This window comes from Penicillium arizonense, assembly GCF_001773325.1.
Source record: "Penicillium arizonense strain CBS 141311 chromosome Unknown PENARI_contig026, whole genome shotgun sequence".
In the NCBI taxonomy this organism is placed as follows: Eukaryota; Fungi; Ascomycota; class Eurotiomycetes; order Eurotiales; family Aspergillaceae; genus Penicillium; species Penicillium arizonense.
The window spans coordinates 63,075-89,393 of record NW_019173303.1 but is presented as its reverse complement, the minus strand read 5'-3'; the positions used below and the strand labels follow the sequence as shown (position 1 = coordinate 89,393).

Genomic DNA, 26,319 nt, shown 5'->3' with positions numbered 1-26,319 from the left:
AGAACCCAGCTATTTACGGAAGAGGCGTTCTTACAGACCATTGACTGCCTTGTGCACGAATGCTGCCCAGCCTCAATTGAGAAAGCAATGGTACGATGTTGCCGTGGCCGTGTAACTTTTGAAGCTCCGGCCGCAGGGAAGTATGTGGGAAGTATGCGGAGAGCCTGACCGTTACTTGACGTGGTGAGTATAAGATATTTAGTGATGGGAATTTGTATTATTGCTTTTTCTGTTACTGGACTATACGTTAACTGGGAAATGGGAGGAAATGGACGTTCGGTTAAGGCAGTGTGTTGTAGGCGCGACGGAAATCCTGGACTTCCCCAGCCCTACCCTCATTCCTGCAGAGGAATGCAGATCCCAACGTTCTACAACTGAATGCAAGTACCCGATACACTTTGAATGGAATTCGATTTAATTATACAATTTCATGGTCACAGATGCTTCGTTAGGGAATATAGTGAGTAATAGACTAGGCGGCAATTTGATCCGAAAGTCCATCCAACTCACGCGCCCAGTTCCTGTGCCTTGAGATATGCCAGATAAACTGCTCAGCCAGACCCTTGGCATCAGGTCCGACCTTGCCAACCTTCAGCAAGGAAGCCGCATCTCCGTGTCCCGTCACAACGCCATATGACTCCTTGAGTGAGGTGCCACTCTGAGCAACCTCGACTTCTGGAATATTAATCTGGTGCTGGATGAATGGCACAGCGTCATTCGCACCAGCAATGGCCTTAAGATGGGCAAATGACTCGGAGATCCAGTGCTTAGCTACACCGTTCTTTGACAGCGCCTGAACATGCTTTCCACCAGGAACAAACACCGCGTCAAAGAGAGTGGACCGCATTCCTGTAAAGAAATGATCGGATACCACCTTCTGCCCAGACTCCGACGTCACTCCCTGGCGCTGAGCACCAATGGTAAAGACGAATGCGCCCTGAGCTTGAAGGGTTTCTTTCATGGTTGTGTACTGGTTGAAGTCGAAGCCGTCGGCGATGAGAATAGCAATACGACGCGTCGCGATGGTGGGCTTCTCCGGCATGTATTCCAGCTGGCTTAAGCCCTTGGCCTTGAGACCCTTGTTTTCTTTCAGGGCCTTGGCCGGGGTATCAGCGCCAACGTTGGTGGCGACAGTCTGAGCGAGCTCCAAGCTGATTGCTGCAAGGCGCTCAGTCATGCGCTTGTAAACAACTGGATCGTCGCAGTGGTCCAGCTCAAACGAGAAAGCCTTGGCCACGTGCATCTTTTCAATTTTCGACAGCGAGTTGTAGAATACTTGAGCTTGGTTGTAGTGTTCCGCGAACTTGTCTGACAGGTCGCGCTTTTTGGCACCCTGCTGCTTCTCTGGATAGCTGGTAAAGCCACCTTGAGCGGGAGTAGCGGGTGGGTTGGCTTCAAAGCGGTTAGGCCAGTAGTTGACTTTGCCCTTGGTGATGCGGTGTCTCATAGCACCGTCACGGTTAACCAGACTCATGTACGGACAGACTGGACGATTGATTGGCAGTTCCTGCCAGTTAGGGCCCAGGCGTGAAATCTGCGTATCAAAGTACGAGAAGTTTCGACCTTGAAGAAGTGGGTCATCGGAGAATTCAATACCAGGGACGATGTGACTGGTACAGAATGCAGCCTGCTCTGTCTGGGGGAAGAACTCATCGACATTGCGGTTCAATTCCAGCTCTCCAATGTACCGGATCGGAACCAATTCCTCGGGCCACACTTTGGTAGCATCGAGCGGATCGAATTCAAAGTCGTCGGCCTTTTCCTCGGGGATTAGCTGAAGACCAAACTTCCAGCGAGGGAACTGGCCCGCCTCAATGGCGTCCATCAGATCCTTGCGGTGGAAGTCTGGATCTTGACCAGCGATCTTCAAGGCCTCATCCCAGACAAGTGAGTGCACACCCAGCTCGGGGGTGAAATGGAACTTGACAAGATGGCGCTTGCCTTCCTTGTTAACCAGAGAGTAGGTGTTCACACCAAAGCCCTGCATCATCCGATACGAGCGAGGAATAGCTCGATCAGACATAATCTGAAACCACGTCAGTCACCATCCAGTCAAACTCAATAAGATATACGCACCCATTGATTCATGTGCGTCACCTCCGAATGCATATACTGGAAATCCCAGAAATTATTATGAGCACTCTGACCCTGCGGCACCTCATTATGCGGCTCGGGCTTCACAGAGTGAATCACATCAGGGAACTTGATCGCATCCTGGATAAAGAACACGGGGATATTGTTGCCGACAATATCCCAGTTGCCTTCGGAAGTATACATTTTGATAGCGAACCCGCGCACGTCACGGACAGTGTCTGCGCTGCCCTTGCTGCCTTGCACTGTTGAAAAACGCAAGAATAGCGGTGTTGTCCGGCTAGTGTCCGTCAGGACACCGGCAGTCGTAACATCTTCTGCGCTTTCGTATAGTTTGAATGTGCCGAATGCGCCCGTCCCGCGGGCGTGCACAACTCGCTCTGGGATGCGTTCGTGGTCGAAACGCATGATCTAGTGAAGGTTAGCTGCTGTTCGTATGGACTTGGATTATCCAGCAATGGATCTACCTTTTCACGGGCGATCTGGTCCTCCAGAAGCGAGGGACCGGTCTTCTTTTCATCGACTACGCGGAGCCAATGGTCTGGGTCTGTGATCTTGATGCCATAGTCGGTACTCATATGTTGCTTGCTGTTAAGCTCGACAGTGTCTTTCTGCAGATCGGCAAACTTGCCGTCGGCAGTTTTGGAGTTTGTATTAGCTGCCATGGTTGATATTAATACCTAAAGGTGGTGAAGGGTCGAGGTATGTGAATAGGTGAAACGGAAGAGATACCTCTACCATTGGCATCCCTTATAAAAGAAGCAAGCATTAAGCCGGGAACCAAGGAAATCTAATTGCTACGTCAATGATGTAATTCAGCCAATCACTAATGCAAGAAATCAAATCATGTCGCAATTACTCAGGCCGATTGTTCTCGATCAAGAGCTAGTGGAGTGAAGTCACCGCCGCAACTCCCAATGACCATAGAGTGACTGAATCCTGAATGGCCGAGGTAGTCTTTTCCCGCAATGTCGAGCCAAAAACCTGTCAATGGAGCGTAAGACAGGAAATGTTGCGAATCTCGAGTCTTTGATTCGTGGGCCGCTTTCCTGCAAATCCACTGCGGAGGAAGCATCCGGATAGCTTCATTCTTCCCTTGGTTCTGAGTCGATCATTGCAGAGAGTTCGGCAGGGCTCTCATGAGTAGCTGATACCGGTTGCAGAGCGGATGACGTGGAGAACTGTCGCTGTTGATCTTGGGAGTCTCGGAAATGACGTCATCTAATATCACAATGTTCAACTATGCCCAGCTATATACACAAATCTATATGCACAGGTATCTTCATCGCAGTTAAACAGGAAGTTTACATGTTATCTTCACTCCAATGGCTGCGAGTCTTCAGCCATGCCTCGCGCTCCTCTTTGTTCTGTTCTGGGCTCATACCAAGTCCCATCCCACGTTCCACCCATTCCTTACTACCCATCTCTGAAAGACGAGAGAGCGCACGAGCAAACGCGAATCGCTCCTCATCTCCACTAAAGATGGATGTCTTCTTAAGCGTCTCCACTGACATGCCCAGATCGTCCATCAGGCTACGCATCGCGTCTGAGAGATCGGAGTGGTTGCCGTCACCCTTGAGGTTGTTCTTGACCTCGGAATCTGACATGAAGAGATTTGTAAGGGCTGTTTCCGAGGTGAGGACTAGCTTGGCCTGTAGTTTTGTAAGTAATTGGCATAGGGGGAGACTGCAACTGTAAGAAGGTACATACCCTGCTTTCATAAACCGCATCGATAAAGGTGATGAAGCGTCTTGCCAGGTCGCGTTGTTTGTGGTCCATTGATGGCACATCCGTGACAATGAACGCATCGTAATGACGGACCAGCTCGAGGTAGTCAGCTGCACCAGTGGCTGTGCCGATGAGTTGCTGGAACGTGAACAAGGCAGCCTTGCCACTGGCCTGGGGCACCTTGATTTCGCGTCCCCATACAATTTGAGAGTCTGCGTGAGGGGGGTCGTTGATGGGATCGCCTAAGAACTCGAACCATTTCTGGGCATGGCGCTCCGCGTCCTCGCCTAGGGGGTAATGGTAAACGGCAGCTGGGGGCCGGGGGATCTTCCGGTAGTCCGTTGGAGAATTGAGATTGATAACATTCAAGCGGGTCTTGAGGAGGTTTATACAGGGAATAAAGGACTCTCGCTGGATGCCGTTTTTGTACAAATCGTCAGGGTGTCGGTTGGAGGTGGTGACAAGGACTGTGCCATGGGACATGAGAATCTCTAGCAGCCTGTAATCCGTCAGTAAAATCCATGATTCGGATTTGATCGAACATACCTTCTCAGGATCATGGCATCAGCAACATCTGTACACTGGAACTCGTCGAAGCAAAGCACGCTCGCGGTCTGTGCAATATCGGCCGCAACCATGGGCAGAGCATCAAAGTCATTTCCAAACTGCATCTTCACCACATGCATGCGCTTATGTACATCCTGCATGAAGTTGTGGAAATGGATACGGGTCTTGTCCTTGATATTGGGCGGAAGCGTGTCGAAGAATAGATCCATCAACATAGTCTTGCCGCACCCAACATCGCCATACATGTACAGTCCCTTCGGAAGGTTCTCAGGGATAGTAGATTTTGCGGCCTTTTTGGAACCGCCAAATAGCGATCCAAAGAACGAAGGTTTTTGTTGAAGGTCCAAGGACTGGGGATCAGGGTGGACAACCTTGGGTGGGTGATAGTCTTTCAGTGCTTCGAACAAGCCTTGGAGACCTTGCATGATGCCTATTCATGAATAGGTCCATGTCAGTTTCGTGTTCCGGCTACCTTGCCTGGCTCAGGTCCACGCCTCCAGAGTGTAGTGCACTTACCTCTCTGGTACTCATCATCCCGCAACCGACCCTCCTCTACCCGTATATTATATTCCCCCAATGGCCCATCCTTTGGCGCAGCCGAAGACTTCTTTTCGCCGCCCGCAGCTCCATCCGTGACCGTAGCCAAACCGCACGTCTTCTGCGAACGACTAGCCAACTGAGGGCGCGGGATCCGAGCAGAGGATGCACAACCTGGCGAAGTGCGACTCGACCTCCGGGTATCAAGTATCATGCGCTCGGTGGCATAGGATACCTCACGAGCCGCACCCCGCAGCCTTGCAGGGCGCACACCCCGTGGAGTCCAGAGCGCGCCTGGGATGCATTCTGCGCAAAGCTTTGCTGATGGTCGGCTCATTGGCGCTGTTTTTGGACCGCAGGAGTTTTTGGGACGAGGTTAGGGTCGGGCTTATCGCGAAGAGTTGCGCTGCGAAGGCGTTAACCGAGGTATTGTAGGATGGGATTGTTTTCTTCCGGGTAGCGGCGGTTCGTACACACGAGGCGACAGGATCGAAGCACAAGGGTACTCGATCACAGCTGTACAGATAACCCTGCGACTACTGAAATGAGAATCTGAAACTCTAGCAGACAACCCGCAGTGTTCTCCGTGTATGTCGACAAAGAAACGGCCGAAACTCGGGCCGAGTCACGTGATTGCTTAGCCTTGGGATCCTCGACAATTGATATCATCAGTTATATTGGTATAGTAGAAGCTGCGGAGTATCACTGCAGTGCTAGTGTAAGGCTAAATATAGCACCCCAGTATATGCATGAGCAGAAAGACATATGTACACGCAGAAGCAGACAGACCGGGGCACGATCCGTAAACAACAGAGGATATAGATCAAATGCGAAACCAAAGCACAGATAAAAAGAACAGAAGAAGATTGAACAGAGAGCAGAACCCACAAGGCGCGTAGTGAACATAGTTAACAGACAATGAAAACCAAGAGAGATCGGAAAGATAAAAAGGAAACCATGCCGTACATCTCGCATCAGATTCGTAACATTGCGATCACGTCCTCGTGGACCAAGTAAAATCGCTCAAGGAATACTAACCAGTCAGAGATAAAACAAGTAAACAAACCACACATATCAAAAACGCCGATGCACCCTAGTCATTTCAAACATTTACAGGCGAAAACACCCCGGTGGAACCAATAAGTCTATCGTTGACCGCAACACCGGAAAGAACCGAATCGCTTTTTATGCGGTGCTGACGAAGAGAGTCAGCTTGGTATTCCGCTGCATGGCGCTTTCCAGATCTTGATCCGTGTGAAGGTCAACGTATGAGCCGGTAGATTCATCGCGGTACTGCACGATGATATCTTCCTGGATCTTCAACCGATCAGACAGCTTGTCCTTGAGATGTTGCATGCTCACACCAGCTGGAATTCGAATGGCAATCAAGTCATCCTGGAAGAACACCTTGACCTTCATGGCGCTGTTGCTTGATGCGCCAGAGGCTTGAGTGAGGGAGCTTGGTTGTCGGTTCATGGGTGGTTGGCCACCATTAGCGTAGGCTGTAGGGGCTTGCGCGCGCTGCTGAGATGCGCGATCCGTGGGTGTATTGATTTGCTGCTGCGAAGACTGGCGCGACACACTTTGCGAGGGATCCACGCCAGCAGATTGCTGGGATCCACCGGAGTACCGGGCATCCTCTCCGAAAGCACTAGGATCAATCTCAAAGTCCCCTTCACGGGGTGCAAAGAGTTCTCGGACAAGTGGGCAGCGGGAGATGTGCGGGGGCATAGACAAGAGTTTCTTGATATATTCGTCGAGGTTCTGTCGGCGGCCATTGGAGATGGCATCGGTCACATGAGTGACAGGGCCAGGCATGAAGGGCAGAGTTCGTGCACGACCACGGTTACCGGCTTCATCTTCAAATTGAGTCAATAGAGCAATCTGGAAGTCGTAGAAGTCGTGGTAGTAACGCGACAGCTCCCAGCAGCGTCCATCCTCCATCTTTGCCTCGATGATATACCAGTATTTGTCGTTGTCGAAACAGTAACGGGGAATATAGGCGGAGACGGGGACTAGAAGGGGGTAGCCTTGTTGTTGCGGCATCGGCGCCTGCGAGATAGTCCCTTTGCTGGCGTTGCGCTGGTGGTATTCCTATTCAGGTATTAGCAAAGGAAAGAGAGGAGAAAACGCGACTGATTGACGCTGCGACATACATAGTTGTTGCCGTTTTGACTCAGATGGCTCTGGTGGCCCATGGACATTTTGTCCATGCCCGAGGTGACACCCATCATGCTGCCACCACCGTGGCCCGACTCAATCTTGCCTAGAGTGATACTGCTGTTTTTATACTCCGCCGTCATTTTCTTCCATTCCTCGACCTTGGGGACCCCGGCGCGTCGCACCGCGTCCAGTGGATCGGTCACAGCCTGACCGCTCTGCATGTCGCGCAACTCGATGAAAGAGACGGGGATGAGCCCGGGGCCACCAAGGCGACCAATGGGTTTGGCGACGAACCATTCCGGGTTGGACTGGGCGATGACAATAATGGCCTCGCCGGCCTTCGCATCCAATTCATCGGGTCGCTCAGCCTGAAAGTCATACTGAACAATGCCATAGACCATAGCGCCCTGACCTTTGAGTGCAGACATTCTGAACGCGCCGTTTTTGGTGGTGGCGGAATCGGTGCGGTTGGAGAAACCTGAGTCGTGGTCCTGGGGCAAGTCGGCGGAACCCCCACTATCCCTCTCGTTTTTGCCGATAACCTCAAAAAAGGAGACGGGCACGAGCCCCCTAGCACTGGGGATCAGCGGGTTACACGCTTCGTACCAATCTGAATCGTCCTCCCTGCTGATAACGTGAAAGAAATCTCCCTTGCTGAACGCCAATTCCTGAGATGTTCCCTCCGGTTGGTAGTCGTAGAGAGCTTTGATCACCTAGACATGCGGTCAGCCACCGCCACAGAGAGTTTGACTCGAACTCGACTCACTTTCTTAGGAGGCAGAATCGCAATAGCAGATTTGGGGGTGATAGAGATGTGGTGGTGTTTGGGATCTTTCTCCCCTTTCAAGGATCGCCTAATGGCCTATTTCGAAACCGGATTAATATAACACCAGTTAATATCTCGGAGACTTCTCTCACCTTCATGCTGGGGGACGGGGATGCGAAAGGAAGAATAGGAAACTGCCTCTCTCTGTGTATTGCGGTTCTAACCAGGGGCCCGCTTTTTCTTTAATCCCCAGGGGTAGAGGTACTAGGTAGTCTTTGAGAGATATGACGACAGCCTATATTTGGCCTGTAGAGTGTCTGCGGGATTACGGTTGGGCAGACAATGGGCGGCTAACGGTAATCAATCACACCACGGGAATACAACCCTTACACAGAATCAGTTGTACGTTACACCTTCAAGTTTAAGTCCGGAGTAGAAGAAAAAGGAAAAATGCCCTTGCCTCTCCACTTCAGCCCCGTGGTCCAGCTGTGTCTGTACCGCGGATCTGACGTCTCCCCCCTTCCCTCCCTCAAAAGCCCGTTTAGATCGCTTTGTGAACAGACAAAGGGCGCCTAGAATGTGTAGAATGTAGGGATCGAGAGTGAAATTACAATCTAAATTAGTTCCGGGTATGGCCTACCAGTATTCTAATTACCATGTGTACTGTACACGCCTTGAAGGACAAAAAGTGTCGATCATGACCTACATGAGGATCACACCCGAAGACCATGGTTGCAATATAAATTGCCTGAATATTCCCCACATACGGGCTCGAAGTTGGCCAACAGTATACAATGATTGTCGCACCTTACATGGTTTGGTACGACCCAACTCTGACATGGCCTTGGGCCCCACGTGGCAAAGTTCCATAGAAGCTTCATAGAAGGCCAATGGAACAAATGGAACAGGTAGTATAGGAATGCATTTGCAAAATGTACTGGAGAGATGGGACTCGTATTTACTCTGGTCAATGCACATGTCTCTCAAGTGTTGACTGTCGCAAACAAAGAAATGGAAAACTCCAACAGACGCCAGTGGGTATTAGTATCATAGTCTAGTGGTAAGACTAGTTGAGATCCGGGGTAGGCAAAGATTGGAAGGCAAATGAAAATGCAAGGCCCCAGGAAAAGGCCAAATGAAGAGGTGTGCATCCGAGAGGAACTCCTGTCGCTGAGAAGAAAAAAAAATAGTCCGGCATCCAATGGGTTACGGGCTTGGGCGTAATTCCATCATGAGAACTGGGTTAGATCTGACCCTTGATATCGACGACGCGATACGCATCTGCCTTGGCCGTTTCGAACAGCAAGCCTGCTTTGCCTGTCAACAGCCGCACTTCGCCGTTCTTCTCTTCCAATAGCTCCGCAGAGGCATTGTTGAGAACGAAATGGGCGGTCTGCTCATCGGATTCAAATCCAAGTTCTTCGGTGATAAACCGAATGTTCACATCGGGTTTGTACCTGCGAAGAGTTAGAACGTTCAGACAAAATAGCGAGGTAGAACCACTTACGCTCTACAAATGGCACATAGAGCACTCAGCCGCTCACGGTCGACAAACATGTCCATGAGGTAGGCTCCCATATTCGGCGTGTCAAGATAAAGCTGGAAGAAGCGATGATAGTTCCCGAGCGCAAGGGCAGAACGGACATCTAGAGCATGCTTGACAGCCAGGTCTTTCTTATCTTCTGCTGTGACATCGGCTAGTGCATCGTTCATGGCCGTCCAGTTCCGGGTGTAAATGAAATAGAGGATACGATACGCCTTGAACTCTGTCGGGTGTCCTCCCAGCTGCTGTGCATACAGCACTCGTAGCTGGGTTTGGCACTGGTTGTACTCACCAAGATCCCCTTTCTCCAAGGCGATGCGCGCATGGATTTCGTAGACAGAGACGGTGAACTCATTGCGAATGTGTTGGACCGTTAGATCCTGGCGTAGGGACTTGAACTGATCGCAGATGTAACCGTAGTTGCCATCGTGCTTCCATTTTTTCTTCAAGAGATCCAGGGCACTCTTCAGCACTGATAGGGGACGAACAGTGTCTGGGTTGGGAGCAGAAGTCAATCTGAAGTAGTTCTTCTCCAGGGTTTGGCATCGTCCGACAACGGGTCCTTGGTCGGCGTCGGATCTGGTTCCCGGTGATTCGGTGGGGGAGGAAGGTGAGTTTCCGTTGATGTTCAGTCCCTCAAAACGCCTCCTCCGCATTTCCAAATTAGCTTTGGACTTACTAGACTGGTCCAGTGTCATTTTCTGTTTTTTGTCTGTAGTAGGGTGAGTAACGCGGTCTTCAAAACGGTTGTTAGCTTTTCTCCATGGCGGAGATCCATTCTGTAGCTGGTGTGGGTCTGTCGACTTCCTCTTGCGTGCGGCATCTCCGGGAGAAGATGGTAGAGACGCCCAGTTCGAGGAAGCAGGGTTTGCCAGAATCTTATTGCGTTCATTCTGTACCATGACCTGTGGTAAGGGGAGCCGCTCCCAATCGATCTTTTCGAGCTTCCCGTTCTCGGCTGCCTCGGTGATCACAATCTTCAATTTCTCCTGCATTTCAGGAATGGTCACACTGGCAATTTGATTCTCGGGGGCGAAACACCGTTGCACATAGGAGCGAACGGGTGGCGGAAATTCCACTCGCTTGCGAGAGTCTGCATCCGGTGCCGACATATTGGGCTGGGAGGGAGGATATCCGTTGGCTGTGGTATTGGCTTTATTATGGGCAAGACTACGACGTGCTTGAACTGGAGTATAGGCAGGTGTCGCTAAGAAAATGTGAGCGTCTTGTCGAAAGGACTCGTCTCGGATCGGGTTGTTTGGGCTTACCAGCAGTAGGAAATGCGGAAGGTCTAGGCATCGGAGCAGAGGCTGTAGAACGCCAAGGTGGGGCACTGGAGTTCATTCCGGGACTTGAAGAAAGAAAGATGCAAAAGGTAGGAAAAGCAAGGGAGTGAACGAGATGATAGGCAAAAGAAATGAGAAATGAGCTACGAGGGGGTTGGACTCGAGGACGGATGGATATTTTCCTACACCGTCGATGGTACGGGAATCTGAGATGAAAGAACGATATTATTGAGATGAAGTCTCGAGTTGATGAAGTGCACTCGACGGTGAGGGTACTCGCTTACTTCTCGGATATTTGTTTCTCCGCATTCCCCTTATCGCCTTATCGGATCTCCAGCCATAACTACTTCTCTCCATTCTCTCCATGGGGATCTCCTCAAACTGGTCCTAGATGTTCTTCAAGGCGCTGGACCTGACCACTGCGCTCAGGCCTTTGCTATTACCTGATGAGACCCTACTCTTTGTCCAGGATGCAGTGGGGCTCTATGAAGGGTACGTAGCTCATCGTGATGTTGATGCGGGGTGCTAATTGGAGAAGAAAATACAAGATTCAGAACTACCAGAACGGACATGCCTATCTCACATCTCACAGAGTGTGCTATGTTGCTACCGAGGATCCGCGGAAGTATTCGGTGGCTATCGACCTAAAGGAAATCGATCGAGTGGAGTATCAGGTACGGGATAAGCTGTACTCAATTTTCGACTCTTCAATGGCTGACATATTCCTGATGTCTAGGCTAGCTTCTTGAAGTCTTCTCCAAAGATTACCATACACCCCAGACCGCAGAAGAACAAGGCTGATAAGTCGAGGAGTGCAACTGCCAGCCCCGCTGTATTCCAACAATCAGCCCTTCATTCGACACAATCACTGTCGACTCTTCCACAATCAAACATTCCACAGGGCCCTTTGTCTCCGAAATCGATCAATGCCACTTGGATTTGTCCGATTTGCTCATTCTCCAATCCAGTTCCGTCCAACTTTGACCCGGCAACCGCGAGCGCTGCTACACATTTGCCCCCATGTCTAGCATGTGGAATCAAACCACCATTTACAACCGTGCTAAAAGCAGCAATCAGTGCTGCGACTAGTCGGGACTCTCCCTTGCCTTTAATTGCGTCGCCAGCCATTTCACATAGTATACCCCAACCAAGCTCTGTGGCGTCGCCTGGGCCCGGAGGATCCGTGTCCTGTCCACGATGTACTTTTGTGAACCACCCATCTCTCACCGAATGCGAGATGTGCGGAGCCCCTTTACTGTCTGCGGGGTCTTCCGCTAATGCTAACCGGGTGGATTCACCTGCACCATTCTTCGAGCAATCGCATATCGCAAATACGGAGGTTAGCGAGAGCATCAAACTTTCTTTCCGCGCAGGGGGCGAGAAAACATTCCACGAAAGGCTAAAGGGGGCCTTGGTTCAGAGGAAGTGGCTTCTTCAAAATGCGCCTCCTGTGCCTCCACCTTCCCAGGCCACTTTCTCACCGGGCTTGCCATCTGCTGCTGCTGCTGTGGAAAGCCCTGTTCCTTCCACACCACGGTCTTCGGGGGTCGGTATTGCAGGACTGGAACGTCGTGGACTGGAGGCTCGGAAAAAGAACGAGCTGGTAATCGGTAATGCCTTCGAGGATCTTGGGGCCTTGATGGCCTCTGCCAAGCAGATTGTGGCCCTTGCCGAAACTCTGGCACAAGAGTCAGGCATGACCTCCAGCGAGGGCTCCGCAGAAACCAGTGCGGTACTATCCGAATCGGCTGCTGCTCTAGGAATGGTGACCACAAAAGACATGCTCAGCTCTGGATCAGAAAGTCTCTATCTATCAGAACTCGCCCGTGATCTAGCTGAATATCTAACAGATGACCGAAAAGGCATTTTGCAGCGCGAAGGTGGAATCATGAGTCTCATCGATCTCTGGGCGGTCTTCAATCGCTCCCGTAATGGAGTCGAGTTGGCCAGTCCTTCGGATTTCCAGAAGGCTGCAGAGCTATGGGAGAAGCTAAAACTGCCTGTTCGTCTGCGGCGCTTCAAGAGTGGCCTTCTTGTAGTGCAACGGTATGACTGGAGCGACGAGAAGACAATCGAGAAAATTCAGGACTGGATGGAGGAGCTACGACGCATTCCTCCCGAAGATGTCGTTCCTTGGGATTGGTCGCTATTTGGTCGTGCCGTAACTGCACAAGAAGCCGCACATCGTTTCAAGTGGAGTGTCGGAGTGGCTGCCGAAGAGCTGGAGATGGCTGAAGACCGTGGGATTCTCTGTCGGGAGGAGGGAATCGAGGGTCTACGCTTCTGGCGCAACTACCTCTCTGACCCGATCTCTGATAATCTCTCTCGGCTTGGCATTTGAAGCGGAATGATACCAATGAATGTATATATCAAGTTCCATACCCGGATTTACCATGCTGTTGTAAGGGGGCTGTTTCTGTACATATTATATTGACGATGAAACGAATCCATAGGGGAGACTTTGTGCCCATAACGACAAACAGAGGCCCGTCAGACCGACACTAGGTAGACATATGTATATATAAGGATGTCTACCAAAACCTAAATTATATTGTACAGTAGAGAAGGGTGGTGAGGTGGTGACGCGCGAATGCTGACTGGCAGCTCTGACGTCAATTAGTAAACCTGGGGATCCCCGGTCCAAAGCGCTTCATTCATTATTGCTTCTCCTCTTGACATTCCCCTCCATATTATTTCCGTTTCAACTCGCTTCGTTTTTAATGGTCCTTACAGACAGAGACACAAGCAATCGAGATCGCTGTACCCCATAGTGGAGACGATCGACCGGACCCTCATCAAGCAGCCCCCATGTGTTATTGGGGGTATCTACAGATTATCCGTTCTTATTGCTTTCCAACATCTGTGATCCATCATGAGTTCCTCGGCCGCAATATCAACCAGAGCGCCAGCCCCCCGGATCATGCGCCCTGCGTTCTCACAATTGGTAGCTACACATATTTCCCGAAGTCGGAGCGTGTGGCGATGTGCACGTAACGGTCAGAGTGAAAAGACGGACCGCATTTCACGACGTATTGACCAATACCATCGGCATCCTCTATTCAGTCAACAAAAGTTAGAAGCCCGTCATGACGGATCTCCCACTCCTAATCCCAAGCATTCAACTTGGGGCTGGGGAGTGTGGCGCTCTTTTCCAGGCTTCTCTGGCCTCTCCTCTGGCCGAAAAAAGAGCGTTCGGGACTCAGAACAAGAACAACTATACAACCATATGGAGCTGTTGAGAAAGCAGATCGAGGCCGACCCCTACAGCGCTTTGTTTGGGCGCAGATTGGAACCTTTTCACAAGCTTGAAAAATCCGACACCTCATTCAATGGCTTTCTCCAGTCTTTTATGAACCCCAAAAAGCCTACTCGTGCTAGATCTGCGGAGCTAACACAGAAGCAAAAAGGAAGCAACTCAAATCATGTTGGACTTCAGTACGACCCCATTAGTGGGAGGATGGCGCCTATGCCTCCTATTGCATCGGAACCGAAGAACGAGGAGACAAAAGCCGGCTCTCATCAAATCGTAGACTGCTCTCCTGGCAGTGAAGTCGATCCAAAGTTTGTCTCTAACCCGAACTTACTTCAGGATGGACAGTCCCAGCCTGGAATCTCCAAGCTGCAGACCGAAGCTCCGCTGGGCTCGCACTCGACTGTTGAATGTCCACCAGGCAGCGAGCTGGACGCACTCTACCAATCCAACACTGTCGCTTCCCCGGATGCAAATATCAGGACACAGGTACCTCGTGAGACTACCAAAAAACCCGATGTTAGCATCGATCGCTCCCCTAATAATGAAATGGAGTCGTTGTTTGTTTCCGGATCAATTGAGTCAGAGCATGCTCCACTGGAAACATTCAAAGACATTGAGCCCAAAAAGCGTCTCAACTCGGATTCTGGCTTGGCCTCTGGCACCAATGTGGAGTGTCCTCCGGGCAGTGAGCTAGAGGCCAAGTTTATCTCCGAGCCTGCAAGTCAATTGGTCGACACACTTCCATCCGGGTTGGAGAATCAACGCCGAAGCGGTCCAGTGAGTGTTCCCATCGACTGTCCACCAGGAAATGAACTAGACGCAAAATTCTCTTCTGGGCTGGCCAGTCCAAATCCTCACACTGGCAACACTAGCCACCAGGAAGCCATCTCATCCGGCCAGTCAGGGTTTCACTCAAGCGTTGAATGCCCTCCTAGTAGTGAGGTAGAAACTCCCATTTTGTCGGAATTGGCTAGTCAGGACAGTTCTGAATCAAGAGCCCAGACCACCGTTGATTGTCCCCCTGGAAGCGAATTAAAAGCCAAATTTATGTCCAACCCAACCTCAAACAGCGATGGACAATTAAAGCCGGCAACGACAGTCGAGCTGGATAACTCTAATAAGGCTGACATCTCCATCGAATGTGCACCTGGAAATGAATTGGAAGCGAAGTTGGTTTCCGATGTGGCAGGTGCCAAGAGCTTTTTCAAGGCTGAAAATCTGGGTACATTGCAAGCCAGCGACATTCGTGCTCAACACGCTTCTGAGGAGACTAAGACACAACAGACACGCTCGTTAGATTTTGATGCTTCCGAGGACCGTGTAGGTGACTTTTATCTCCAACAACAAAAGCTGGCCACTGAGAATGAGAATCAAACACCATCTCGTCACCTCTCTCCTGAATTCCATATCCTTGCTTACGACGCATCAACATCCCAAGTAACAACAGCTCAAGCAAGCTCATTCTTTGGTATCAACGAGAGTGTTACATCAAGTGAAATCTTATTCCGACTTCACAACCCCGCCAAATTCCTACCTTACTTTGACAAGATGCAGCAAAATGGTTACGAAATTGCAACCGGGGGAGGCGACATACTTGTTTTCCGAAAGATTCAGAATGCTTCACGCCCGGATGCTCTAAATCACACACACCAGGCAGGGCATGAGGATCCTCATTGTTTGAGCGATAGCCCGGCCGAACCAAAAGCATTGCATCATGAGTCTTCCAAGGCATTCCAGGTGAGCAGGCAGTAAATTGTCTATTCTGGTGGTGTCCTAACACGTCCGCCTAGCCATCCTCAGCATCGGGCCATGAAGACGAAAAACCAACAAAGCCTAACTCGTTGTTTCGCAAAGCAGGCCGCAGAATGCTCTTTGGAGGCACGATTACTGTAGCAACTTGCTATGCTATCGGAGTCGTGACGGAATTCTTCCGCACCGGTGGAAAGGACGGCCGTGGAATTGATGGGTTTACTGTGTTCGAGTCGGACCGGCGTCGTTGGGATTGAATCTCAACTGCGGATGTCTAACAACTTACACCCATCATCATATCGTGGGACACATCATAGTATGAAATGTTAGATTTATCTGAGCCCATTTGGATCTTATGCTTTGGGGCATTTCGAGCTATTTCGCTCTTATCGATTGGTTTTCCTGCTTGCTGGCTCTGGATTTACAATGAACGAAGCAAAGATATCCATAAGTGCCCTCAATCGAGTTAGTAGTGATTTCGGTAATGTGCTATTTCAATTCTTTCTCGTTGGTTTCGAGGTATCGTACACAAGGCCAACACAGTTCAACTCTCACAGATTGTATCACATTAGGGCTCGCAAGTTAGGATTATTCAACGCCCTTCACATATTTTTTTTCTCAGTCTGACCATAGACAAACCTTACGGGTTGAAGACCGGATCTAGTTGCCCAATGATCATGTCATCGTCCGTATCAGCATTATTCTCCTTCATCTCTCCGACATCCGTCTCATCATCTGGCCAGATCCAGTCCCAGCAGTTGCTGTTTGCATCTGACTCACTCAGACTGCCAATACGATCCCCTCCAGAACTCCTCAGGTCTTCACTCAGCCGAACAGCCTCCCGATCATCTGCCCTGCGAATAACCTCCTCGCGCCGGAGGTCTTCCTCCTGTTCAGCAAACATTTGCTGCTCAAGCTTTATGTCGGTCTCCAGCCGGGCAGTACGCTCTGCATCGCTTTGCACTGGCCAATTGTCTTCACTGCGACCATCGTACGGGTCATAGGGGTTCCATTCAAAGATTTCTTGTAGGCCACCGCAACGGGCTTCGCCGCTGAATAGGTAGAGCTCTAATGCAGCAAGGGCATGAACTGCTGCCTTGAAATCTTCTGGGTACCAGAGGTCATATTCGCGAGTTCCGAGGACGCGGAATGTGCGGGTCTCGAGCTCGTTGTCTAAGGTGCTGAGCTTGGCTTCTTCCAGGTGTTGGCGGATTCGCTCGATGTTCTCAGCAGAGTAGAAGCGGTTGCTCTGGGATCGTCGACGGTTGGTATTTCCTGTAGTGTTGCTCGCGTGTTCTGGATGATCTTCTGCAGTGTGTTCAATATGGTACGCCTGTCCGTCATTCGTATCTGATGTGTAAGAGGCCGGAGGACTGGGTGTTTTGTCTTGGATTGTGAGGCCAGATATGGAAATCTCAGGCATTGGGAGCTCGCGCTGGCACCAAATACTTGAGGTCTTTTGGCCTGGGAAGAATGCTCGCAAGATATGCAGCTTTGAGCCATGTAGGCCTAGTAAGAAAGCTTCCTGGTCTGGAATCTTATCTCCCGGGGCGCGGAGACGTCGCAGGTGTAAAAGAAGCTGGCCAAGAATGAGCTTGAACTTTTCTCGAAGGCATGAGCTGAAGGTTTCAGCCTCTGTGGTCTGCTTTTCTGTCAGTATATTGTGCTGAAGACAAATCGTAGCAAATTACCGTTGAAACTGGATACAAAGAAACCGAAAAGTCCTGTTGGGGATGGAAATCGAGTGATAGAAAACCTGAAGCACGTGGTCCATCTTTGTACTTCTCCCGATAGCCTGTCCAGTATTCAAGTGGGCGGGAAACAAGACGCGGTCTGGTGAGAAGTACAGTCAGCGATGATTTGGCATGACGCGGTTGTCACCGTAACAGTGCCATGGACCAGAGGGCGAAGTGATATCGACTCACTTTGCGTAAAAGATTACATCCTCCTTACTAGTTGGTCGTGAGATATTCAACATGTCACCGATCTCATGCAGAAGCGCATAGATGACATGGGCTTGCACCCTGGGGTTTTTGGTGCCCACATCATAGTCGAACAACTCACATCCACCTTCCCACAGCCCTTTGGTAAATTGTGGGACCTTTGCAAGGGACTTGAACACTCCACGGTAGCGCATATCGACTGGTGACCACTCATCCAGGTCGACATCTCGTCCGTCTTGGGTGCCATCCCGAAAAATCCACGCCTTGCGGTGGGTGACAGCTGTGACGTAAGAACATAAGCATTAGCCAGCTTCTTGCACAAATGACACTCATTTGATCACCGATATGTGATAGGCAATGGTTTGTAGGTCATGCAAGCAATGTAGCTGTCGATGAACAGGCAACACATGCTCGGAGAGCTCAGATGCCGGTCCATGATCAACAAAAAGCAGCCAGGCTAACAGGGAGTGGAGTGAGGGGGATACATCCACTGGAGAAACAGGCAAACTTACGGTGTTGTTCAGCTTGCATCAGAAAGCGCACTGGGATCAGGTCCTCGATGGGCCTTTTGAGAAAGAACCTGGCTGTGAGGCCATGAACGTCGACTTCGTGAGGGTCAGGAGCTGCGGGTGTGGTATTGGGGTCGGCAGGCTGAGGTGCGATACTGGGCTTGCCTTGGACCTCCATGTCGAGTATGGAGCACTGTGCGTATCGAGGTTTTTGGGAGATGCTTCTTTCGTCTGTTCAAGACATCCAGGATAAATTTCTGTGTTGGTGGCGGCGAAGACAGTAGAGATGGGAGTTCAGGTTGCTCAGGGAAGAAGTTGTGAGAATTGAAAGTCAAGGCACGCGTAGGATGAGTGAAATCATCAATGTGAGTGCGCCTTGGAGTCCGTGGTGTTTTTCCTCTGTGTTTCCTCAACTCACAATGTCCTTGCATGACTGTCCTGATATAATTTGACATGTTATAGTTACTTGTGGTGTTAGATACCATGCCAATGGATCAGTAAGTTTGGAGTATATATTGCAGATATATCTCAAGGATTCTAGGAAGTGTATGCCGAGGACTACCAAGGTAGCCTATTGCACTGCGTAAGTTTCTATAACATTAGCCTTCATCCATACATTTGCAGACGTTTTAATGCATTGTTTTTTCCATTTTTATATTGTCTTCGGTGGACCCGGTGAAGGGTGCTTTGTGATTTGAAAAAGATCAATAAATGTTGCTGGTGCTTGTTTGAGATATATATACCTACTTGGATCAGGAGATGAGACAGCACAAACCCGGTAGATCAATAGCCGTTGCACCTTCTAATCAACCTGTTAAGAAAGATAACGCATGTATGGGTGGGGCAAATGTTATTATTAATCCCCGCAGAATGCGGGATGTCAACTCAACAACTTCAACCACCATGTCGGCAACACGTATTCCTATTCGCACTGAGAGAGCCCCTCTACCACCTCCATTCCTCTCTCAGGGCCTCATAGTCGGTGACGTGGTCTACTGCTCTGGACAGGTGGGGGCAGACTCGACAGGTAAGCTGGTGGAGGGCAGCATCCAGGACAGAACGGTAAGTCAACACGACTTGGGTACCATATGTGATTGCACTGACAGGCATAGCGACAAATCTTGCGCAACCTCAATGCCGTCCTTGAGGCCGGAGGATCGAGCCTTCATAATGCCATCAAAGTCAACATCTTCCTGACAGACATGGCTGATTTCCCTGCTGTCAATGAAGTCTACACCCAGTTCTTTGTGGATCCCAAGCCAGTAAGCCCTGATAACCTTCTAGAATTTTCTATGTGGATGCTCATCATCATAGGTACGTACTTGTGTATGCGTCAAGTCCCTCCCGCTGGGAACGGATGTCGAGATTGAGTGTTCTGGACTGAAGAGTGGCAACAATCGGAGTTCTAGACTTTGAGACATGACGTGGGTGACACTCCACTGTCATCGTACGCATGCCCGGTCTGGCCAGAATGTTCGCAGAAATTTGATGTGTGCGTCTAGTCACATGACTATAGTATGTATATTTTACACAGTACTTGGAAATATTACACTGTGTCCAGCCAAGGCTCCTTGTAATTAATGTAAGCAAGATTCAATCAGTACCAGTCATTACCACGGGTGGCCTGGTGGAGCCCAGAGCTTTAGTGTTCAGGAACAGGACTAGCGTCCTTGGCGGCCCTTGGTACAGATGATGAATTTCCCCATTCAGGAAATATCAAGTAACTTATAGGGTCGATGGCTAGAAAGGAATAGGCTGAAGAAGTTCGTGACTGGAACTGTGAAATCCAACAAAGGAACCTTGGAATGTGGGTGAGCCTATATTAACGGCTCACATAAGCTTTGACTTTCGATTTTTTGTTCCTGCGTCGAAGGCTCGAATTGACTGCAGACATGCAGCAGCCACCATTTACTAATTCGAAGGATGAAGTAAGTTAGTTGGCAGTGGACAGAATCTCAAACTCGCCAGGAATGCTGAGCATCTCAAAATGACGACAAAATGAGGGGAAATATACTCGCAATAAGTATCTACATTCCGATCGGCGCACGTGGCGCATTTAATCATTGCCTATCTGAAATGGATGGGAATTGGAAGATTGTACATATACGGAGTAAGTTAACTTAACGTGAGTAGTAACTTGAGTTAACTTACACAACTTCACTTTAACTAAGTTAACGTGAACGCTTACAGAGTAACATGTCCCAATTTTGAGTCTAGGAAGAACTCGATGATAACACGGGGGCCAATTCTTAGCGAAGCGATTCTTGTTGATCATGCCAAAAGAGGCCAAGACCTAAGCCACTAACGTTGGAAGTGGTAACGTGAGCCGGAGGTAATACTTGTACACGCGGGATAATAGTAAAGCCACGCACTTAATGCCACGTTCAGGTACAGATCCACCTAGTCTGGGGCTTCTCTATGTATGCGTAACTAGACATCTATGGATTAGAGCAGGTTGAATACAGATCTCAAGAGATACTCTATATGGCATGACATACATAATTTTCAGTTTAACCTAATCTAATTGAATTAACTAGCTTAATTTAGGGGAGCCTAGCTATTGTAACTAATAGGGAGTAATGTTATAGATAAAGGTGCGTGTTTATAAGAATTGTACCTGACACCAAGCGCCAATACACAATTTCCCGTAAATTACTCTTCCCCCCCATTCTCTCCCCCCTAATGAGATCCTTCTTCTCTCGACTTCATTCACCTTATTCACTCCTTTCTTTCCCCCCTTTTGTTTGCCTAGCTCTGGCTTCGAGACCTGGAGCCAATCCGCTCCCCTTGCATCGGTCGCTCCCCGTTTTTCCCTTTGATCGCCCTGTTCTACCTTAAGGTCGTCTGTTCGCTCCTTACTGCTTCTTCAAGCCCACACTCGCTTTTCGCCCCCGGGTCGATTATATCGCCCCTTCCATTCGTTTTATACACTTGTCTTAGCTGGTTGCCTAGGCATCGATTCCCACGTCTCATATCACCGTGAGGTTCGGTCGTGTTGGAAATTCAAGATTTTTAGGCCATATACCTTTTGTCACACCCCCTGATCTTTCACGAGGTGTTGACTGACGGTATTCATTGAATATTCACTTCCACTGACAGTGGACGCGCTCTCTGTTAGCACGTGCATATTTATACAACATGCGTCCCGACGCCATTTCTCTTCTCGTGGCTTTCATCGCTGTTGGAGGCCTTGATGTGGTGGCTGCCCAGGATGCTGCCAACGCGCACGTGGAACGGCCGCGCTGGTACTTCCCTCGCGAGGTGAAGCGAACGATTCGCAACAACCGTAACTTCAACCCCGACGCAGGTTCGCTCATCGACAACGTGTTCGAAAACCTTGTGACCCAAGGCTCTTCCTCCCAGCCCGAGATCACTCCTACACCGGAGCCCTCGTCCACCCCCGCCGCGGCTCAGAGTCAGAAGGGAGAGGAAGTTGTCGTTGTGACCATCTCCGTCGATCCCAAGAACCCTGAGATCACCCACCGTATTACCGGTACCACGACCATTGGTGGTGAGCCGACTGCGACTACAACCACAACCACCAAGAAAACCGATGGATCAAGCACGGATAACAGCGTCCAGAAGAACTCCGAGGTTCCCTCCACTGATGCTGACACCACGAGCCAGCAACAGCCTGCTACCGACTCCTCGGTTGCCAAGGCCTCCACCACAGCCTCTACCACGGCTGCGTCTTCCTCTAACGGCGGCCTCCTCGGCGTAGTGGGCTCTGGTCTGTCTTCTCTCGGGGATGACCTTGGCCTGGGTGAGTCAGCCAGCAGCTCCGCATCTGCAACTCCGGCTTCCACTGCCGGTTCATCGGCCCAGGCCTCTACCACCCCCTCTACGACAGCCTCTACCACGGCTGGGTCTTCGTCCAACGGCGGCCTCCTCGGTGTAGTAGGCTCTGGTCTGTCTTCCCTTGGGGACGACCTTGGCCTGGGTGGTTCAACTAGCAGCTCTGCTTCTGCTTCTGTAACCTCGACCCCGGCCACCCTCACCGATTCGTCGGCTGCCAAGGCCTCTAGCACGCCTGTTTCTGCTTCTGAGGGTCTCCTCGGCGTAGTAGGCTCCGGTCTGTCTTCCCTTGGGGACGATCTTGGCCTGGGTGGCTCGACCAGCAGCCTCGCTTCTGCGACCGCCAGTGCCATCAGCCCCAAGGAAAGCTCTACCACAAGCTCAGGAACCGACCTCCTTGGTATGTTACTGGGTGACAACTCTTCTTCTGGAAACAGCACCATTGCTACTGCATCCGACTCTAGCATCCTGCCTACAATCCCAGTCAACGTCCCAGCCTCTGCCACTACCTCGGTTCCGGCCTCGGCCACCCCTACCTCTGGCGATCTTCTTGGTGGTCTTGTGTCCGGCGTGGATTCTCTGCTTGGTATCACCCCCACAGGAACCGGTAGCACTGCCTTGATCCCGACTGTGTCGATGCCCGCCGGCAGTCTTTTGCCGTCCAAGTCGTCTCCTCTCATTCCTGGAATCGGTGGCACCACCACCAGTGGTGGTGTCCCAACCCCGACCAACTCCATTGGATCGGTTCCCGTTCCGCACTCGCCGGGTGCGGAGTCTGGCTCCGGTTCCGCTACCGCCTCTGTCCCTGGTAGTGGCTCTCACGAGACTCCCCAGGTTCCGACGCCCACTTCTCACCCTGCCTCCACTCCTCTTCCCCAGACGAGCGAGGCGAGCACGACCAAGACCGCAGTGGAGCCCCAGACCACCTCAACCGAGACTCCCCTGCCATCCACCTCCAACGAAAACGACTGGATGCCATCAACCATTCTCATTATGCCTACCGTTGCCACAACCCACACCACAGCTTCTGGTCAGACCGAGAAGCCCCAGGCAACCTCCCTCCCTGGTTCTATCACACCATCGAACGAGGTTACCGAGGCTCCGTCTGACTCGACTCTGCTCCAGTTGGGTTTCAACGGCCAGCTGCCATGGTCCTTCGTGGCAACAACTCCTCTGTCGTCGTCCCAGATCTTCAACTACACCCCGCAGGCCATTGAAAACGCTTTGCCCACTCTCGCCGCCAAGGACTATCCCGTCATGTTCGCGCTCGAACCTTATTACAACTGGCAAGCTACCGGTTATAACGCCACCCTTGCCATCTTCTATTTCCCCCGCGATAAGGTCGAGGCTCTGAGAGCCCTGAAGGTCAACCCTAACTCTGCTCTCTACAACCAGGCTAGTGAATCTATCCAGTCGCTGATGACCATGGTTGACCCCACGATTCCTCTGGAATTTTCTGGCAACTACCCTACCGGTGGTAGCGACTCGTCTACTGGAAACACCGGCAACGGCAACAATGACGGCACCGACGGCGGCAGCAACAACAGCGACGGCTCCGCCAACAGCTCCAAGACCAAGGCTAGCTCCGTTGGCATTGGTGTCGGCGTCGTAGCCGGTGCCGCCGCTTACGGTGCTGGTATGTTCTGGGTTGCTCGTCGTTACCGCAAGAGAAAGCAGCTGCACCAGCGCTCTAGCTCGACTGTCGAGCAGATGAGCCAGGGTGGCTCCGCAGCCGGCTCCGTTTTCGCTGCCGGTGGCCGCACTTCCCCCAGCCAGAACAGCCGTGGCACTGCTCGCTCTCAGATGATCAGTGCCCCTGTCATGGCCGAAAACTCTTTGGGATGGAACTAGACGTGTTTCGACAATTCAGCGTATAGACCGCCTCTCCCATCACACCCCTCCCTTTTGGACCTGCTACGACAAACTCATACAGGGCATCAGACATTTGAAGACATTATATCCTTCCGGGAAACTGCTCCTTCCGATGCGCTTATGCTCGCCACCTCTCCGATAGAGGCAGGGACCCGAGAGACTGCACAAAACTTCCTTTTCACTGTCAGATTTACATGTCACATATCACGTATATCTTCTTTCTGTGCAATTTTTGATCGGCCATTTTCCTTCTTCACATGATACTCCGAGCGACGATTGGTCGTCGCTGCGTGTGTCGCTTTTTTTCATTTCTTGAATTATTCCCCCTTATGTTCACCAAATACCTTTTTTTCTTTTTTTCCCTTTTCAAAGGCACGGTGACAATTGAATATGAGATGAAAATTTTCTCTCACTCTTTGGCTCATGTCTCTATTTGGAAGCTCTTACGATTTATTGGTCATTTTGTCTTTGGACTTGCACATTAATTTTGGTTTTGGGTGGCTGGGTTCTCCTGAAGCATTTGGTTGCTCTCTTTCGCCCCCATTTCCGCTCTCTCTTTATCTCTCTCGATTCCTGCCCGTCTCTCTGTTGTAACATTGTGTTTTGCTTGTGTTTATTTTGTGATTTTGTACAGATGTATGGAATTGTCGAGTGTATGGTGGTCTTCTTAGATATGAGACTGAATGGGATGAGTGAATCTCCTTGTCTTTTTTGACCCTTCCATTGTATATTTTAAGTAGTGCAGGCTTGTTTGTTTTAATCATTTGGTGGCTGCAGACCTTGCAGGTTGAGAATCTATCATTTTCAACTATTGATGGAGCTATTGACTGCATGTTTCACGAGTTATTGATATTACCCTGTGATTCTCGATGACAGTACATGGCTCAGTTCCAATTAATGTCATGTTCATTCTCGTAGAGAAGTATCTAGGGAAGTTCAAATCATTGAGGCGGATAACCGAAATTGATAGTTAACGTTGACCGAAAGATTCCATCTTCAAACAGGGTATCAAATATAGACGAAATTCACAAGCTTATGTTTAATAGCCAGACATGCCAACTTGTCCAGGTCCGAGTCAGAGAGTTGCCCATTCGGAGCCTTTTGTCGAATCACCAGGCTCTGTCCATATCGGTGTTCAAAATCTACTTCAGCATTCCATTTGAACAGCGGCGACCTTTCTCGGAAGAAATATGGCTGCCCATTCCGCTCCACAAGGTCAAAGCTCGGCCGGTGTGAGGATTTGTGGGCTGTAATGAATGTACCGTCCGTTTTTACTGCAACACTGCAGTGCCAGGGACTCATGGAGAATGAATCTATCTGTGGGATCAAGGGACACGATAGCTTTGTCTGTCCCGATGAGGGATGGATAGAGAGGCGTAATGCATCTGGGTAGACCTGGCGTAGTAGCTCTGCATATTCCTGTTTATGTGTGAGTGATTGAGCCATTTCCGATGCTTAGAAAACGTACCACTCCACGAACAATCATAGCCTTTGCTATGATCTTAATCCTCTTCTTATATTGTTTTGGTCCGGGACAGTCTTCGGTCACCGGACTAAATTTGAGGTCGATCTTCATGAACTTGTCATATCCTGTAGCAAGTTAGTTGTATAATTGTGTTATAAGAAAGTGCCTACCATTATATGTTCGAAGATAGTCCTCATTACTCTTCAAAAACCCGTCAACATCAAATCCTAGTCTTCCATACCGCTGATGAAGATCTGCTCGTGATACATCACAGAGCTTCAGATATTCTGATTTAGAGATCTTCTCGCGGCAATAGAGACCAAGTATATTCATGATCCGATTAAATTGGATACAGCCGTATCCCTTTTCAATGGCAATCTCCCGTAGTCGATTTCCATATTCCCAGACTTCGTCATCGGAGGTCCCAGTTAAATCTGAGTCTCGGGTTAGCCATCTTCTTAGACGAGAGGCATCATCATACCATTATAGCAAATTCCGTCAGTGGCAATGACCACAACCGCACCAGGCGGATACACAGCCTTGATATCCCGACATAGATTTGCCAACCTCGCCAAACCAAGCTCTTCCCCAAGATCTGGCAATGCGCCTAAAACCTTATCCGTGCGGTTGTTGCTTTTCATTGGGAATGCAGGTAGGACCAGAGGAATTGTTCTGTTGTTCGTGATATGCGTCTGTACGCGTGGCATGAAAGATGACCGGCCGAGCCACTCTCCTGTCGCTGTTCGTTCCGGATAGCCATATCCTTCCACGATGTCCATTACCTCCTCTGCCTTTAATTGTACGGATACGGGGCATATCACCGGCGTATCAGCTGGAGCGAGCGCAGCTTCTGGTTTCCGAGGTACTGGGTGCGGTCTTGGAAGGAAAAAGACACGGGCATTGGGAAGAAGAGCTGCTCGACCGGAAAAGACGAGGTCCAGATGTGTATGTGCTCTGACTATCTTCGTAGCAAGCATGTTGGTATCAACTTGATATGAACTGCGGGATGAAGTCCATGCCGAGAAGAGTTTACCAACGAAATAGGACTGGAA

General features: G+C 50.3%; 10 protein-coding genes across 10 annotated transcripts; 4 read left to right on the top strand and 6 right to left on the bottom strand.

The window, feature by feature from the left end:
- Nucleotides 1-472: 472 nt before the first annotated feature.
- Nucleotides 473-2,756, bottom strand: catA (catalase catA; the record flags this gene model as incomplete). Its single annotated transcript, XM_022635972.1, has 3 exons — nucleotides 473-2,026; nucleotides 2,077-2,502; nucleotides 2,559-2,756. 3 exons carry the CDS (start codon nucleotides 2,754-2,756, stop codon nucleotides 473-475), a joined length of 2,178 nt encoding a protein of 725 aa, XP_022484202.1.
- A 639-nt stretch (nucleotides 2,757-3,395) lies between these two features.
- Nucleotides 3,396-5,260, bottom strand: PENARI_c026G02551 (AFG1/ZapE family ATPase; the record flags this gene model as incomplete). The annotated part of the gene is made up of 4 exons (XM_022635905.1): nucleotides 3,396-3,743; nucleotides 3,802-4,318; nucleotides 4,366-4,816; nucleotides 4,903-5,260. The coding sequence occupies 4 exons, from the start codon at nucleotides 5,258-5,260 to the stop codon at nucleotides 3,396-3,398; spliced, it is 1,674 nt and encodes a 557-aa protein (XP_022484203.1).
- Nucleotides 5,261-6,108: 848 nt separating this feature from the next.
- PENARI_c026G07943 (phosphatidylinositol-3-phosphate-binding protein BEM1) lies at nucleotides 6,109-8,010 on the bottom strand (the record flags this gene model as incomplete). The annotated part of the gene is made up of 4 exons (XM_022635974.1): nucleotides 6,109-7,017; nucleotides 7,080-7,799; nucleotides 7,853-7,948; nucleotides 8,005-8,010. 4 exons carry the CDS (start codon nucleotides 8,008-8,010, stop codon nucleotides 6,109-6,111), a joined length of 1,731 nt encoding a protein of 576 aa, XP_022484253.1.
- A 1,085-nt stretch (nucleotides 8,011-9,095) lies between these two features.
- Nucleotides 9,096-10,507, bottom strand: PENARI_c026G02559 (uncharacterized protein; the record flags this gene model as incomplete). The annotated part of the gene is made up of 2 exons (XM_022635906.1): nucleotides 9,096-9,309; nucleotides 9,360-10,507. The coding sequence occupies 2 exons, from the start codon at nucleotides 10,505-10,507 to the stop codon at nucleotides 9,096-9,098; spliced, it is 1,362 nt and encodes a 453-aa protein (XP_022484204.1).
- Nucleotides 10,508-11,072: 565 nt separating this feature from the next.
- PENARI_c026G09051 (ESCRT-II subunit protein VPS36) lies at nucleotides 11,073-13,022 on the top strand (the record flags this gene model as incomplete). The annotated part of the gene is made up of 3 exons (XM_022635990.1): nucleotides 11,073-11,173; nucleotides 11,220-11,355; nucleotides 11,418-13,022. The coding sequence occupies 3 exons, from the start codon at nucleotides 11,073-11,075 to the stop codon at nucleotides 13,020-13,022; spliced, it is 1,842 nt and encodes a 613-aa protein (XP_022484135.1).
- Nucleotides 13,023-13,553: 531 nt separating this feature from the next.
- On the top strand, nucleotides 13,554-15,940 carry PENARI_c026G09731 (uncharacterized protein; the record flags this gene model as incomplete). The annotated part of the gene is made up of 2 exons (XM_022635994.1): nucleotides 13,554-15,671; nucleotides 15,725-15,940. 2 exons carry the CDS (start codon nucleotides 13,554-13,556, stop codon nucleotides 15,938-15,940), a joined length of 2,334 nt encoding a protein of 777 aa, XP_022484171.1.
- A 383-nt stretch (nucleotides 15,941-16,323) lies between these two features.
- Nucleotides 16,324-18,313, bottom strand: PENARI_c026G06537 (uncharacterized protein; the record flags this gene model as incomplete). Its single annotated transcript, XM_022635960.1, has 4 exons — nucleotides 16,324-17,325; nucleotides 17,375-17,516; nucleotides 17,609-17,906; nucleotides 18,139-18,313. 4 exons carry the CDS (start codon nucleotides 18,311-18,313, stop codon nucleotides 16,324-16,326), a joined length of 1,617 nt encoding a protein of 538 aa, XP_022484158.1.
- A 725-nt stretch (nucleotides 18,314-19,038) lies between these two features.
- Nucleotides 19,039-19,505, top strand: PENARI_c026G08583 (uncharacterized protein; the record flags this gene model as incomplete). The annotated part of the gene is made up of 3 exons (XM_022635985.1): nucleotides 19,039-19,197; nucleotides 19,248-19,449; nucleotides 19,501-19,505. 3 exons carry the CDS (start codon nucleotides 19,039-19,041, stop codon nucleotides 19,503-19,505), a joined length of 366 nt encoding a protein of 121 aa, XP_022484228.1.
- A 1,768-nt stretch (nucleotides 19,506-21,273) lies between these two features.
- Nucleotides 21,274-23,781, top strand: PENARI_c026G02594 (putative mucin family signaling protein Msb2; the record flags this gene model as incomplete). Its single annotated transcript, XM_022635907.1, has 1 exon — nucleotides 21,274-23,781. One exon carries the CDS (start codon nucleotides 21,274-21,276, stop codon nucleotides 23,779-23,781), a length of 2,508 nt encoding a protein of 835 aa, XP_022484169.1.
- A 1,163-nt stretch (nucleotides 23,782-24,944) lies between these two features.
- Nucleotides 24,945-25,908, bottom strand: PENARI_c026G00509 (uncharacterized protein; the record flags this gene model as incomplete). The annotated part of the gene is made up of 4 exons (XM_022635883.1): nucleotides 24,945-25,049; nucleotides 25,271-25,392; nucleotides 25,438-25,701; nucleotides 25,749-25,908. The coding sequence occupies 4 exons, from the start codon at nucleotides 25,906-25,908 to the stop codon at nucleotides 24,945-24,947; spliced, it is 651 nt and encodes a 216-aa protein (XP_022484218.1).
- Nucleotides 25,909-26,319: the final 411 nt, after the last annotated feature.